Below are 12,270 nucleotides of genomic sequence, written 5' to 3'. Positions count from 1 at the left end.
TAGAGAAGTGAAATCATGAATCAATGATAACAAAGAGACCAAAATGCATTTAAGTCTCATTTTTTTCCTCCCAAACTGCTATTATATGGATTAACAAAACTATTTTTGATTTGGTGGAAGAACACATTGAAAAAAAATCAGCTTCTTTGAAGTGAACAGCCCACTTTAGAGAACACAATGAATGATATCAATTGTAGATAAGATAGAGTAAGCAGCCACGAAAATGATGATTTTGCACTTGTATTGAAGCATTGGTGTACAACAAGTTCTTTGTCTGGCACAGTATTAGATTATTATGTATATATCTAATCTAATCTATTTGAAAGAAAGAAAAATTCAAAACCTAAAGGTTAGCACCAACCCTGCTACAACTTCCCTGGAGTACCATTAAATAAATTAAATTTGAAATTATGAATAGCAATAATAATGCTATCTCTGACTCATTTAGATGGCTTGTTTCCCTGTGGCTTAGTTTGACTAGCTGCTGCGGACATTATGCGCAAGCGACTTGCAATTTCTGTGAAGGAAGGCCTGGCTACAGGATTCGGTGCCCAACATTGCTCCATCAGTGTTCTCCATTCGAGATCACAGTGGCTTGGAATGGCTGGCCGCAATGTGTTATTTACAATCCCACCTACATGCAGAGGAGACAAATATCAATGACAACTAATACTAACTTCAACAGCTATCTCACAAACATTTTATCATAAGCTCCTTTGAATACAAAATAAAATGTAGCTAATTGATTTTTTTATCGACTTAATGACAGTATTGTCAATCACAGATCGTGGAACCTAGCAAATCTTTCAAATTTTGTTATGCTATATAACCTCTATTTTACAACACTATGTACTAAATTGCATATCGTGGAACAATAGCAGTTGGTTAAAATTCCACTACACTGTAGCACCACTATAACTGCTATTTGACAATACTGGTTGATTGTATAGGAGAAATATTGAAGAATGCTGCTCTACAAAGGATAATCCTCTGATAAAAATAATAGAACTCCTTTGGGAATAAGCGCTCATCCCATTCAAGTATCAAACCCAAATTTATGTTTATGTTCTTTACTCTCTGCTTTTCCAATCCAATTAAACATGCGAGCGGAGAGAAGACTCTTATATTTGTTTCTCTATTTTCCCTCCGTCAATATTTTAGAGCAAAGAGAATGAAAAGGAAAATTAACACAGAAAGACTTTATTCTACCATCAAGTATGCTGTTGCTTCAATATAAAGTGGAAACCCATTTGAAAATGACGCAAAAGACTATATAGCTCTTCAACAAAAAATAAAAGACAAGCATGAAAAAAAAAATGTTACCTATAATTGCACCATAGTGCATATTGGCATATGGCTCCTCACCAGTTAAAATTTCCCATAAAAGTATGCCAAAGGAGAAGACATCAACCTACAAGATGAAAATGCAAATGCAGCAATCAATAGCTGCAACTTCACAAGAAGGTAAAACTATGGAAAACAAATAAGGGTGAAAACAAAAGATTTGAAGACTTACCTAGCCAGTTATTTTTTTGAGGTAAAGTCCAAATATAATATATTGAACATTAGATTTTTTTTCGGTAATAGAATAAAATAAGAAACTTCAAATGTGTAAGATTAAAAATGGTCAAATGAACATAATTATATTTCCAAAATTTGAGTGAATGAACATAAATATATTTCCAAAAGTTACGAAATGAAGGAAATTTCAACATCAAGAAGATACAATTTATTTCCTTAGTTAAATTTCAATACAACTTATTTCCTTAGTTGAATTTCAAATATGTGTCATGGAAAACTGGAGAAAATCATTTCATTAGAGTGAGATAACTTAAAATATTACCTTTTCTGAGACCTTGTTGCTGCTTCCATTAAGCAGCTCTGGTGCCATCCAAGGTAGAGTTCCCCGTACACCACCAGTAACTAAGGTATTTCGTTTAATTTTTGACAAGCCAAAATCACCAACCTGGGAAAGAAATTTTATGTTTCTTCTTAACACGGAAAAATTGTGATATATCAAGTTCGTAGAAGATTACACCAGTATTGATATTTGATACCTTGCATATTGGCCGTAAAGGATCTTTCAAGTTCACAAGCAAATTGTCGCATTTTAAGTCGAAATGCACAATGTTTTTTGAGTGTAAATATTCCATTCCGAAAGCTGCATCCATTGCAATAATCAGCCTTTTACGAAGATCAAGATACCTGAAAAAAAGCATGTTCAGATTCTTAAGCCAAACTAATAGTAAAACAGGACATGATATTTTACGAAGATCAAGATACCTGAAAAAAAGCATGTTCAGATTCTTAAGCCAAACTAATAGTAAAACAGGACATGATATTCATCACTTGAACATTCTTGCCGACACAATAAGGCCGCGTTTGCTTTGCAAAAACATTTTCTGTTTTCATTTTCTAAAATATGTGCTTATTTTAACTTGCTAATAAGATGTGAGACTTTTAAAATGAACAATTGTGACGACGGTAAGAGGAAGAAAGACTAGTAAGAGATGATGCATTTTTTTAAATAATGAAAACAATTTTTTGGCATTTTCATTGTTTCCAAAAAATGCACATAATTGTTCACTTCAAGAGTCTAAATTAACACAAAATTTAGGAATTTGGAAATAGAAAACATATTCACAAAGTAAACGGAGCCTAAACTTTTAGGGTTTTTACGGTAGTGATGCTAATCACTTAAGCATCTATCAAATAATGAAAGCTATCCAAACAAATAGGTGTGCCTTCCATCCAAAAAATAAGTTATTATAGAAACTAGTTTTCATCAAATTTGATGCAGTAGTAGGCATCGATCTTAAATAGTGTTTCATGGTAATAGAAATTCAAAAGCATTTTAAACGCATTACCTATCCTTGCGAAGTAATACATGCCTAAGAGAACCATCCACCATGTATTCTGTAACAGTAGCCATTGTTCCTCCTGGTCCATCTTGTACTACACCGTAAAATGCGACCACATTTGGATGATGAAGCTTCGAAAGAATATCAGCTTCTCGCCAAAACTCTGCAGTCTGAGAAAAGATGCAAATATATATTTACTTGCCTCAAAATATAGGCTTATCATTTTATAACTTCCTAACAATCACAAACAATAAAAAGCACTCTCTATTTCATTTTAAAGAAAAAGAAACTAGAACATTCTATCAAACAGACATTGAACGACAAGTTACCAGTCTCTCTTGCTCAGATGATCGACCGGTGAAGCAGCTCTTCTTTATTCTTTTGATAGCAACATCTGATCCTCTCCATTTTCCATGATACACAGTCCCAAATGTACCAGAACCTAGTTCCCTCAACTCTTCAAGATCTTCATTCTTAATGACCTACCAATTGCACCAAAACAATAAAATAACAAACCAAAGATATTTAGGCAAACATTCACCAATGGTTTATACACATGGAATCTATAAAAGTTCATAAAAAAAATATAAAACAGATCAAATACTATAAACATCACAACGTCAAATGTGAGGAAAAATGTGTAAAACGCCATATCATGACCAAGAGCATATTTTATTTTTTTTAAGAAAAAAAAAAGTATTTGAGCTTACTAGACCAGCTTCAGAGAAAAATCTCAGCAAGTCTGAAGAGCAAAAGTATTCGATTTATGAGCAGTTAAACACCTCTCATGCATTTAATTGTAGCAAGTAGGCTGCCTGAATCACCACTCCATAATTTCAATTTGCATCTTTAAAATACTTTTTCACAATCTTAAAATTTCATTACACATTTTTTGACAAAAAAAAAAAAGAATAAAGAAAAATGTATCAACCATATCAAAGAGATCAGCTAGATTTATAAAAATACACTTCGTAACAAAAGTGCCAAACTCCAGACCCTTACAGAATTTATCTAATTTAATTTAATGGGGAAAGAAAAAAGAACTGAAGTACGAATCAAATGAAAACTTAAAACAGAATTGATCTAAGAGACAGTTTTACTTTTGGAACTACAACTAAGACAGCAACTATGCTGCTTGTTAACCCTAAGAAACACAAACCCAGTGTGCTAAACAATAACAAAAAAATAGTGTAGTAAAGATGGGAATGTTAAATGCACCAATGGATACTCAAGTCAATACGAGATTAAAAACAATTGTTGTACTAGTCAGGCAAAAGTTTAAGTAGCATTTCCTGAAAAGAGGGTGAAATAAACCTGCCTAAGGTGAAGTAGCATTTTTATTGAAAAGAGGGTGAAATAAACCTGCCTAAGGTGATTTGGTAATGTGAGATGAGACAAACAAAGACTGTACTAAGAAAATTATATCAAAATGGAAAATCTTTCAATTAAAAGAGGTGGACAAATCTAAAAAAAAAAAACTTTAACGGGAAACATGACTTTTATCCAACCAAATTCCTTGAAAATTTGCTTTTTTATCACACACAGTGGTATCATGCATCCATGTAGTGGCCTCACTTAAAATAAGACTAATTTGTTGACCATCTCTGAAACTATAGAAATGATCGCATGCTCCAGAAAATATTGTAAACACAAACAAGTCCAGAGAAGCATGACAGCTTCTCACAGAGATCCAAACAAGTCCAAATACAGCATGACAACTACGCAAAAACATCATAAGTCCCCTGATCCTACAACACGTGGAGCAATGCTTAAACTTTTTACAAATATGAAATATCATGTCTGGCCTGACATCATTACAGATTTTACCAAGTACATTTAAACCCATGTTCAAAGGAATTTTGACAGATCCTGCAACACATTGCAAAAGATCAAGTATTTGAAACCTAACAGAGAGTCGTGTTTTGTGCTTCTATATCTTGTTTTGGAAAGAAAATTTCAAAACATATCCATGATAAGAAGAAACCAACTACTACTAATCCATTAAGAGAATAGAAACCAGTGGTTCATGATTCTATGGAGTAGAGTCTAAAACCAAAACGCAAATTTATAAAGGACACTCCTTGAAACCTAGTGGAGAGTAAGAAAAACAACCTCTACAAAAATGATACATGCTTTAAAGGATGTGTCATGTTTACATCTTGAATATATTGTACGGATCCAGATCCAAACAACTATTACTATTAACACACTTCTGAAGAATTCATCTTAAATCAGACCTCAATAACCAAAGAAATAACTAAGAACCAGGCCCACCAAGTGTAAGCTTGTTAGCTCTAATGCATGGAACATGGCAAAAGATGACATATGTAAATTATATCAGCAACTTACTATTGTTGGATATGTGACTTATATATTACGAAGTCATGGGAGGCAGAGTGGGGAGATTAATAAAGTTGGCAACAGCAACAAAAGAAGGTGTGGAACACAAAATCAAAAACACGGGGATGATGACAATATGTTGCAGAGACAGTGGAAACACGTGATGTTTGTTCAATTCTTTAATAAAAATATATTTTAAGCAAGTTTTGGTAAAATTTAATTTTAATCAGTTTTCAATGCAAACATAGTATAATGCAACAATGTATATTCTAGTAGTAGTGCAATAGATACTTCAAAGGATAAATAGAAATATGCAATATCTTCTTAAAAATGTTTATACACACACATAACATTTAAATATTGCCATGCCCATGTCCTACTTTTGTTTTATAAAATTGTCATATTTGTAAATCATATCCTCTCATACCCATACCTGTGCAACTATATATATATATATATAAAGAGACAAAGTTCCGTTTACAAAAGTCAGATAACCAGCAGAGGCGGAGCTGCCTTAGGGATCGGCAGGGCCGCGGCCCGCCCCAAATTATTATTATTTTTCTTAAATAATAGGTATGTGTTTATACATATGTTGGCATTGATTTATTTGTATATATATATATATATATATATATATTAAACGTTGCAATAAATAGTGTAAGGCTTAGTGGTTGTATTTTTGTTTTGTTTCTGTAGGGCGTGGTTTCGATTCCTCATTCATACATTTTTTTTCCCCTAAACATATGGGATTTGACCCTGAATTAGTCTTTACTATAAAATGAATCAAACCTTCCACTTAACCAACAATAAATTATGCTCATTTAATTACTATTTGCCTATTGTTTTCCTATTTGTGTAAGTCACTCTATTCTTCTCTTTGTTTATGTTGTCATGTTTCTATGTGTTGTCTCACTTCTTTTTCTGAATTTTTGGGAGAGGGGAGGTCATTTTGCAGAAAACATAAAAAATGATACCTTCAAATAGTGGATAAATTGAAGATTTCTCAATACAATACTCCTAAACCCATTAAAGGCATATTTAGTGCATTACCAAAGTAGATAAAAAAAAATCTACAGAGAAGATAACCAGATCAAATAAGAATGTTCAAGGGAAAGAATGAGACTTTACCTGGACTGAACCGATATCAAAATTTCCTGAAGATAGATTGCAGTTTTTGGTTGCAAACTTCCCATCCTAAGTTAAAGCATAAGAACTATTGTCAGTGGAAAACCATATATAGACATATACTGAAATTAAAAAACAAAAAAAATTAAAATGAAAGTCATTACCTTGTACCCAGACTCTTGTGCTCCTACATTCTCCAACATTTTGTCGAACTGCATACTTTTGGTGTCATTAAGTTGGGATTGATCATAATTGGACTTCAGAACATGGGTTTCTGCTCCAATCCTTCTATGTAAGTCCTGATTTTCTTCACCAAAATTGAGGTGGGAATCCTCGTGATCTAGACGAACTCTATCAGTTGTTTGACGTGTAGCATGATGCGAAAAACCAAGATGATCTTGATCAATAAGAGAAACATTGTCAAGCCCTTGTGCCAGCTTTCCAAAGTATGACCAACTTTTAGGTTCGTGATTTTCCATATTTACACTATAGCCTATTCCGTCTGCGGGTAGTGGGTGACTGGAGGGGTCTTCTTGGAGTATTGCTTTAGAATACATATCAGAAAGCAATTCACGGGGGAATCGATCATCGATATCAATTAGAATGTCACCTTGTACTTGCTTGGAAACATTTGGGGGAAAATCTGGAGAAACATCGTTTGTTACGTTCCCAGCTAAAGAAACAGGTTGTTCTTGCACCATGTGGTTATCATTAGATTCCTTCCCATAGGCCTCACCCCAATCAATCTCTGGAAGATTAGATGCTATAACATCAAGGCGCTCAACAGAGGAAACATGATGAAGAGCAGGAAGATCTGATTTACCACATTTAGTTTCGGTTTCATCAAACAAGGTCTTGGTATGGTTATCTTTAGTTTCCACGTCTTTCATTCCTTCGTTACTCAGTAAGGCTTGCTTCAACTTGGGACCCATGTGCTCAGATAGGTTTGGCTTTATCTCGCTGTTTGTATCAAGCAACAGTTTATTCATTTGATGGGTGGCAAACCCATTGTCAACGGTACGGTCATCTGCGGGAAAGGGCTTTGCAGAAATACTTGGTTTCTCATCTGGATCTAACAGATTACCATCATGCAAGTTTTCGCCAGATTCTGTTACTGGACCCTCTGGCTTGCTATCGGAAAGCAAATCTGACGCGTGAAACTGCGAGCTGTGCGCATCATCTGACTTTGAGGATCGGTTCAGGACCTCTACTTGCTCCCTCGGAGCTCTTTCTGAATAGTAAACTCTTTTAGGAACTGGAGGAGGATGAAGACAACTCAAATCAATTGCATTGGAGTGGGAATCAACATAATTAGGAACAACTGAACTGCTAGATGTACAAGAGGCCTCTTCACAATCATGGTGCGGAACTTTTTTTGTGCAAGGAGACGAAGGTAGATGCCCCTCAGGCATAACTACAGTTGATGCTTCAGGACCATTATTTTTCAAGTAATCATCAAAGGGCTGTGACGGAGACGGGGCTGGGGTTTCCAAGGATAGAATGTTACCATGGTCACTCCCTTGTTTTCCTGAATTATCCCTTATAGTTTCCACCTGTGAGGTAGATAGTTCAGATTTTTGAATTTGTACTCCACTAGGTGGATGGCCTTCATTCAGAATAGCTGGTTGATTGTTCAAAAGATGTGGAGCCATAGAAATAGGAGCCTCACCAACAACAGGGTTATGAGAGGGATGAAGGCCATGGTGAACAGCATATTGAGGACTCATTTCTGCAGATTGCGTCATTTGGTCACCATTAGTCAGCTGATCAGTTTCATAAGCATCTGGAGACGTCGGTAATACTTGCTGTGACGACTGGGTAGGCAATGGAATGTCAGATTTGTTAGTCAAGGGAGCATTCCTGACACCTATAGACGTCGGTAATACTTGCTGTGACGACTGGGTATCCAATGGAGTGTCAGATTTGTTAGTCAAGGGAGCATTCCTGACACCTATAGATGTCGGTAATACTTGCTGTGAAGACTGGGTAGGCAATGGAGTGTCAGATTTGTTAGTCAAGGGAGCATTCCTGACACCTATAGACGTCGGTAATACTTGCTGTGAAGACTGGGTATTCGTTGGAGTGTCAGGTTTGTTAGTCAAGGGAGCATTCTTGACACCTATAGACGCCGGTAATACTTGCTGTGAAGACTGGGTATCCAATGGAGTGTCAGATTTGTTGGTCAAGGGAGCACTCCTAACACCTATAGACGTCGGTAATACTTGCTGTGAAGAGTGGGCATCCAATGCAGTGTCAGATTTATTAGTCAAGTGAGCACTCCTGTCACCTATAGATGTCGGTAATACTTGCTGTGAAGACCGGGTATCCAATGGAATGTCAGATTTGTTAGTCGATGGAGCATTCCGGACACCTATAGACGTCGGTAATACTTGCTGTGGAGACTTGGTAGCCAATGGAGTGTCAGACTTGTTAGTCAAGGGCGCATTCCTGACACCTATAGATTCTAGAGCAACATTACTAGTCTCCCTTTCAATAGCTTTTTTGTCAAATTCACGTATACCATTGGCTGAAATGCTGACACCAAGTGGGGTTGAGTTGTTTCTTGATCCCAAGTCCATGCCATTAACAGCAACAACATACTGGAACTCAGAATCATCACCAATGCTGCTGAGAGCAAACTGAGCATCTTTTAAATCACTCATTGAAAACAAAAAAATCCTAAGCTTTTGTGGGGGATCTCTATCTTCTATAAGATTATACTCCTCCATCATATTTTGTAAATCCTCATCAGATGATACAGATACCAAAGCATCCAGATCTTCCCCAGGAAGTTGATACTTTAGTATATGAACCAGGTTGTAGATTAACAATGCTCTCTGCCTAAGCTCCGGCCAAGATATGTCTTTTCTCAGACGAAGAATACGTGTCTGACCACCCACATACCTTAGTTTTCCATCACTTGGCCTTGGTAATATTCTACCACCAAAGCTACAAAGACACTTCATCATCCTTGATGAGCAATCCGAGCCACCATAAGAACCACACCCTCGCCCAAATTGACCACTGTCTTGATTCAACAGAGTTCTTGGTGTTGATCGAATTGACCCATAATTGCTTCTGTCTCCATGTAACCATGTACTCTGTCTGTTAAACTCTGTTAAGCCTCTATCAACCGTTGGGAGCATAGAAACGCCAGAGCCATTCTCAAATCCTGCATGACTGATGCCTAAAACACCTTTCGGTTCCATACCATTAGTTGTAGAATTGGAATCACTGACATTTGAAAATACAGGCTTCGTGAGATTTGCCCTGTCTCTCATAAATTCAAGAGAAAATTCCTCACCAGTTTGTATTGAATAATTCCGTACTTGTTTAATGTCTGATTTATTAGCATACATGCTGTCCAGATAGTCCTGCATTATTGACTGAGATCCAGGCTGGATTTCCTCATTTCTAGGTTCCATGGTATTGCATTGAAGCTGTTTGTCGAATCTTGATTGTTCCATCATGCCATTTTTTTTTTCTCTTGACAACAGAATAATACTGAACGAGTAAAAAACAAGTTCTAAACTTCCAGTAATGCTGTAGACACCATGCAGAAATGTGAAAGATCAGAAAACTTTGTTACAAAAATCACAACTTAACTGTGTAATTTCATGTGAACATAATGGAACAAAGGCAATAAGCTCGAGCAACATATCGATATGCAAAAATATGGTAAGTGGAGAAGTAAATAAAGAAACTCAGCATATGCATTCTTCAGTAACATAATGGTAGCCGTAAGCGTCATATTATGTCAAATAACATGAAAAAGTACTAATTTGTATAACATCATAAATCATAAACACATGTGAATTTCAAGAATTAATAACAAATTTTGTTGCAGACTCATAAATCATAACCTAATTTCATTTGGGAATGACCAGACACCACTCTAATATGTTATTGCCAGCTCACAAGTGAAAAGTTTCTTAATAGATTCTGAAATAAATTGCAAACATTAAATGTGTGCATTGAATATAGTACTGAATTCCCATTGTTATCATAATGTGTTTTTCTTATAATCCTAAATTAACACAAGATTATGATCAACTTAGGGTTATTTTATTTTACACTAATCATCTTCAACCACAAAAACAAAACAATAGACATGATGAATAAAAGTAAAAAATTAAAACTTTTTCACATAAAAGCAAAAACCCTCAACAATAACAACATTTATAAAAGAAAATGAAGAAAAAAACAGCAAGAATTATTAGAATTGAAGAAGAAAATGAATCTTGGTACCTGATGATAACAGAATGGTTGAAGATGAGGGAAAAAAGAAGAGAATTTAGAAGTGGAAAGTGCGATTTGAGTGATGAAATGAAAGAACGCGGTTAGAATTTGTGTTAAGACGCTATCTTTGGGTGAGTCTGAATCTGTTTCCAATCAATTTTCCGGGAAAATGACGGCACTTTCACTTTCTCGCTCTGGGGATGTTTCTCTCTCTACAAATTGCTGTGTGTGTTTGTTTCTGCGCCGCTTTTATTTCAATTTTTTTTTTTTTTTTTGTTTCTCCTGCGTTGTATTATAGTGATTATTTATTTACTGCTCATACTCTTATTATATAATAATCATAATAATAATGATACTTTTTGTATGCATTAAGAAAAGTGGTGAGTGTGTAAAAAAAAAAGTGAATACACAATGTATTTTGATTAGATATTGATCTCTTTCGGTTTAATAAAAAATTCTGAATACAAATTTAACTTTGAAATTAGTCTACGTAATTTTTACAAAAGATACTTGTAACCAAAAAATATACAAAAGAAAAGATACTCGATTTATAAATTTGAATAAAGGTGTTTAGACTAATTTTTCATATATAAAATAATTTTTTTTATAATAATATTATAAGATAAATTAATAATATACATGTAAAATAAAAGATGTATTAATTTGTTTTTTTGTTTCGTCAATTTGCACTTCCATTGTGATTTTTGTGCACATGTCTCGTAAGTTATCCAAAGGTACGATGTCTGACTCAATTTAAGATTTTCAAGCTTTAAAAGTATTGAAGTCTTGTGGTCTAATCCTCCCTTGGGCTGGATCAAGATTAATATAGACGAAGCTCTTCGTGGAGTCGTGAGTCTCTCGGTCATGCTTCGATTGGATTGAATTTTAAATATCCTTTTGGTGTGATCAAATGTGGTTTTAACTCTTAAATCGATATTCAAGCATCCTTGTTTGTTGAGCATATTGTTGCCGTGAAGAGAGTTGAGTGGCAAAGAAGTATTGACGTTCTTTGTTGAGCTTATTGGTTAGAGTGTGATTCTAAACTGGTCCTGGATGTTTTACTATATTTTTATTGTTCTTTGGAGACTTCACAATCAGTAGGTTAATTATACGACTTAACATTTGTTCTCACATGTATTTTCATGTTTCTCGTATTTTAGATAGATTCTCATTGTGTAAACAAGTTAGCTAATTAAGAATTGTCTCATGTCGACAATTATTTTGTTGGGATCATGTTTCTAGTTTTATCTTTGATGAATATTTTAGAAATAAAATGAATAGATTTTTTTTTATATGCTTGTATAAAATTAAAATTAATTGTTAAGCGTTAACAATGTCAAATAATTTTATACAGTCGGCGCTTATCATATTTTACAATGATTGTCTAAGTTTCGACCGCGACTCCTGCAATTAAAATGTGACGTCTCTACTGACAGAGCTAAACTCAATTTTATTACTACAATTTAAATAAATTATTTAATTAAAATATATTTTTTATTTAAAAAAACAAATATAATTATAAATATTAATTAATTCCACAAATTAATGTAGAGTAAAAGTTTTGTTTTTTTTTGGTAAAAAAGAGGAGCAAATAGACACTGCTTGCAAAGATAATTAAAAAAAATCCTTATTCGACCGCGACGGGACTCGAACCCACAATCTCCCGCTCCGGAGGCGAGCGCCTTATCCATTAGGCCACGTGGTC

At 34.7% G+C, this 12,270-nt stretch overlaps 1 protein-coding gene and 2 non-coding genes across 5 annotated transcripts; all 3 read right to left on the bottom strand.

The window, feature by feature from the left end:
• Positions 1–53: 53 nt before the first annotated feature.
• LOC123895538 lies at positions 54–10,864 on the bottom strand. 3 transcript variants are annotated; one of them, XM_045945947.1, is made up of 10 exons: positions 10,575–10,812; positions 8,213–9,869; positions 6,491–8,128; positions 6,330–6,395; positions 3,191–3,343; positions 2,868–3,031; positions 2,058–2,205; positions 1,844–1,966; positions 1,324–1,411; positions 211–634 (listed from the first exon to the last, which is right to left on the bottom strand). In XM_045945947.1, the coding sequence occupies exons 2-10, from the start codon at positions 9,794–9,796 to the stop codon at positions 441–443; spliced, it is 4,158 nt and encodes a 1,385-aa protein (XP_045801903.1). In that variant the 5' UTR covers positions 9,797–9,869; positions 10,575–10,812; the 3' UTR covers positions 211–440. The 3 variants fall into 3 exon arrangements, with proteins under 3 accessions (XP_045801902.1, XP_045801903.1, XP_045801904.1); XM_045945948.1 differs by having other exon boundaries at positions 6,491–8,117; positions 8,286–9,869; XM_045945946.1 differs by having other exon boundaries at positions 54–634; positions 6,491–9,869; positions 10,575–10,864.
• Positions 3,555–3,678, bottom strand: LOC123900214. The gene has a single exon (XR_006805868.1). It is a non-coding gene; the product is annotated as a small nucleolar RNA snoR77 (small nucleolar RNA).
• Positions 10,865–12,197: 1,333 nt separating the features above from the next.
• TRNAR-CCG lies at positions 12,198–12,270 on the bottom strand. The gene has a single exon. It is a non-coding gene; the product is annotated as a tRNA-Arg (tRNA).

This window comes from Trifolium pratense, linkage group LG7, assembly GCF_020283565.1.
Source record: "Trifolium pratense cultivar HEN17-A07 linkage group LG7, ARS_RC_1.1, whole genome shotgun sequence".
Lineage (NCBI taxonomy): Eukaryota > Viridiplantae > Streptophyta > Magnoliopsida > Fabales > Fabaceae > Trifolium > Trifolium pratense.
The sequence above is the reverse complement of the archived record's forward strand: the minus strand, read 5'-3'. Positions and strand labels throughout refer to the sequence as shown.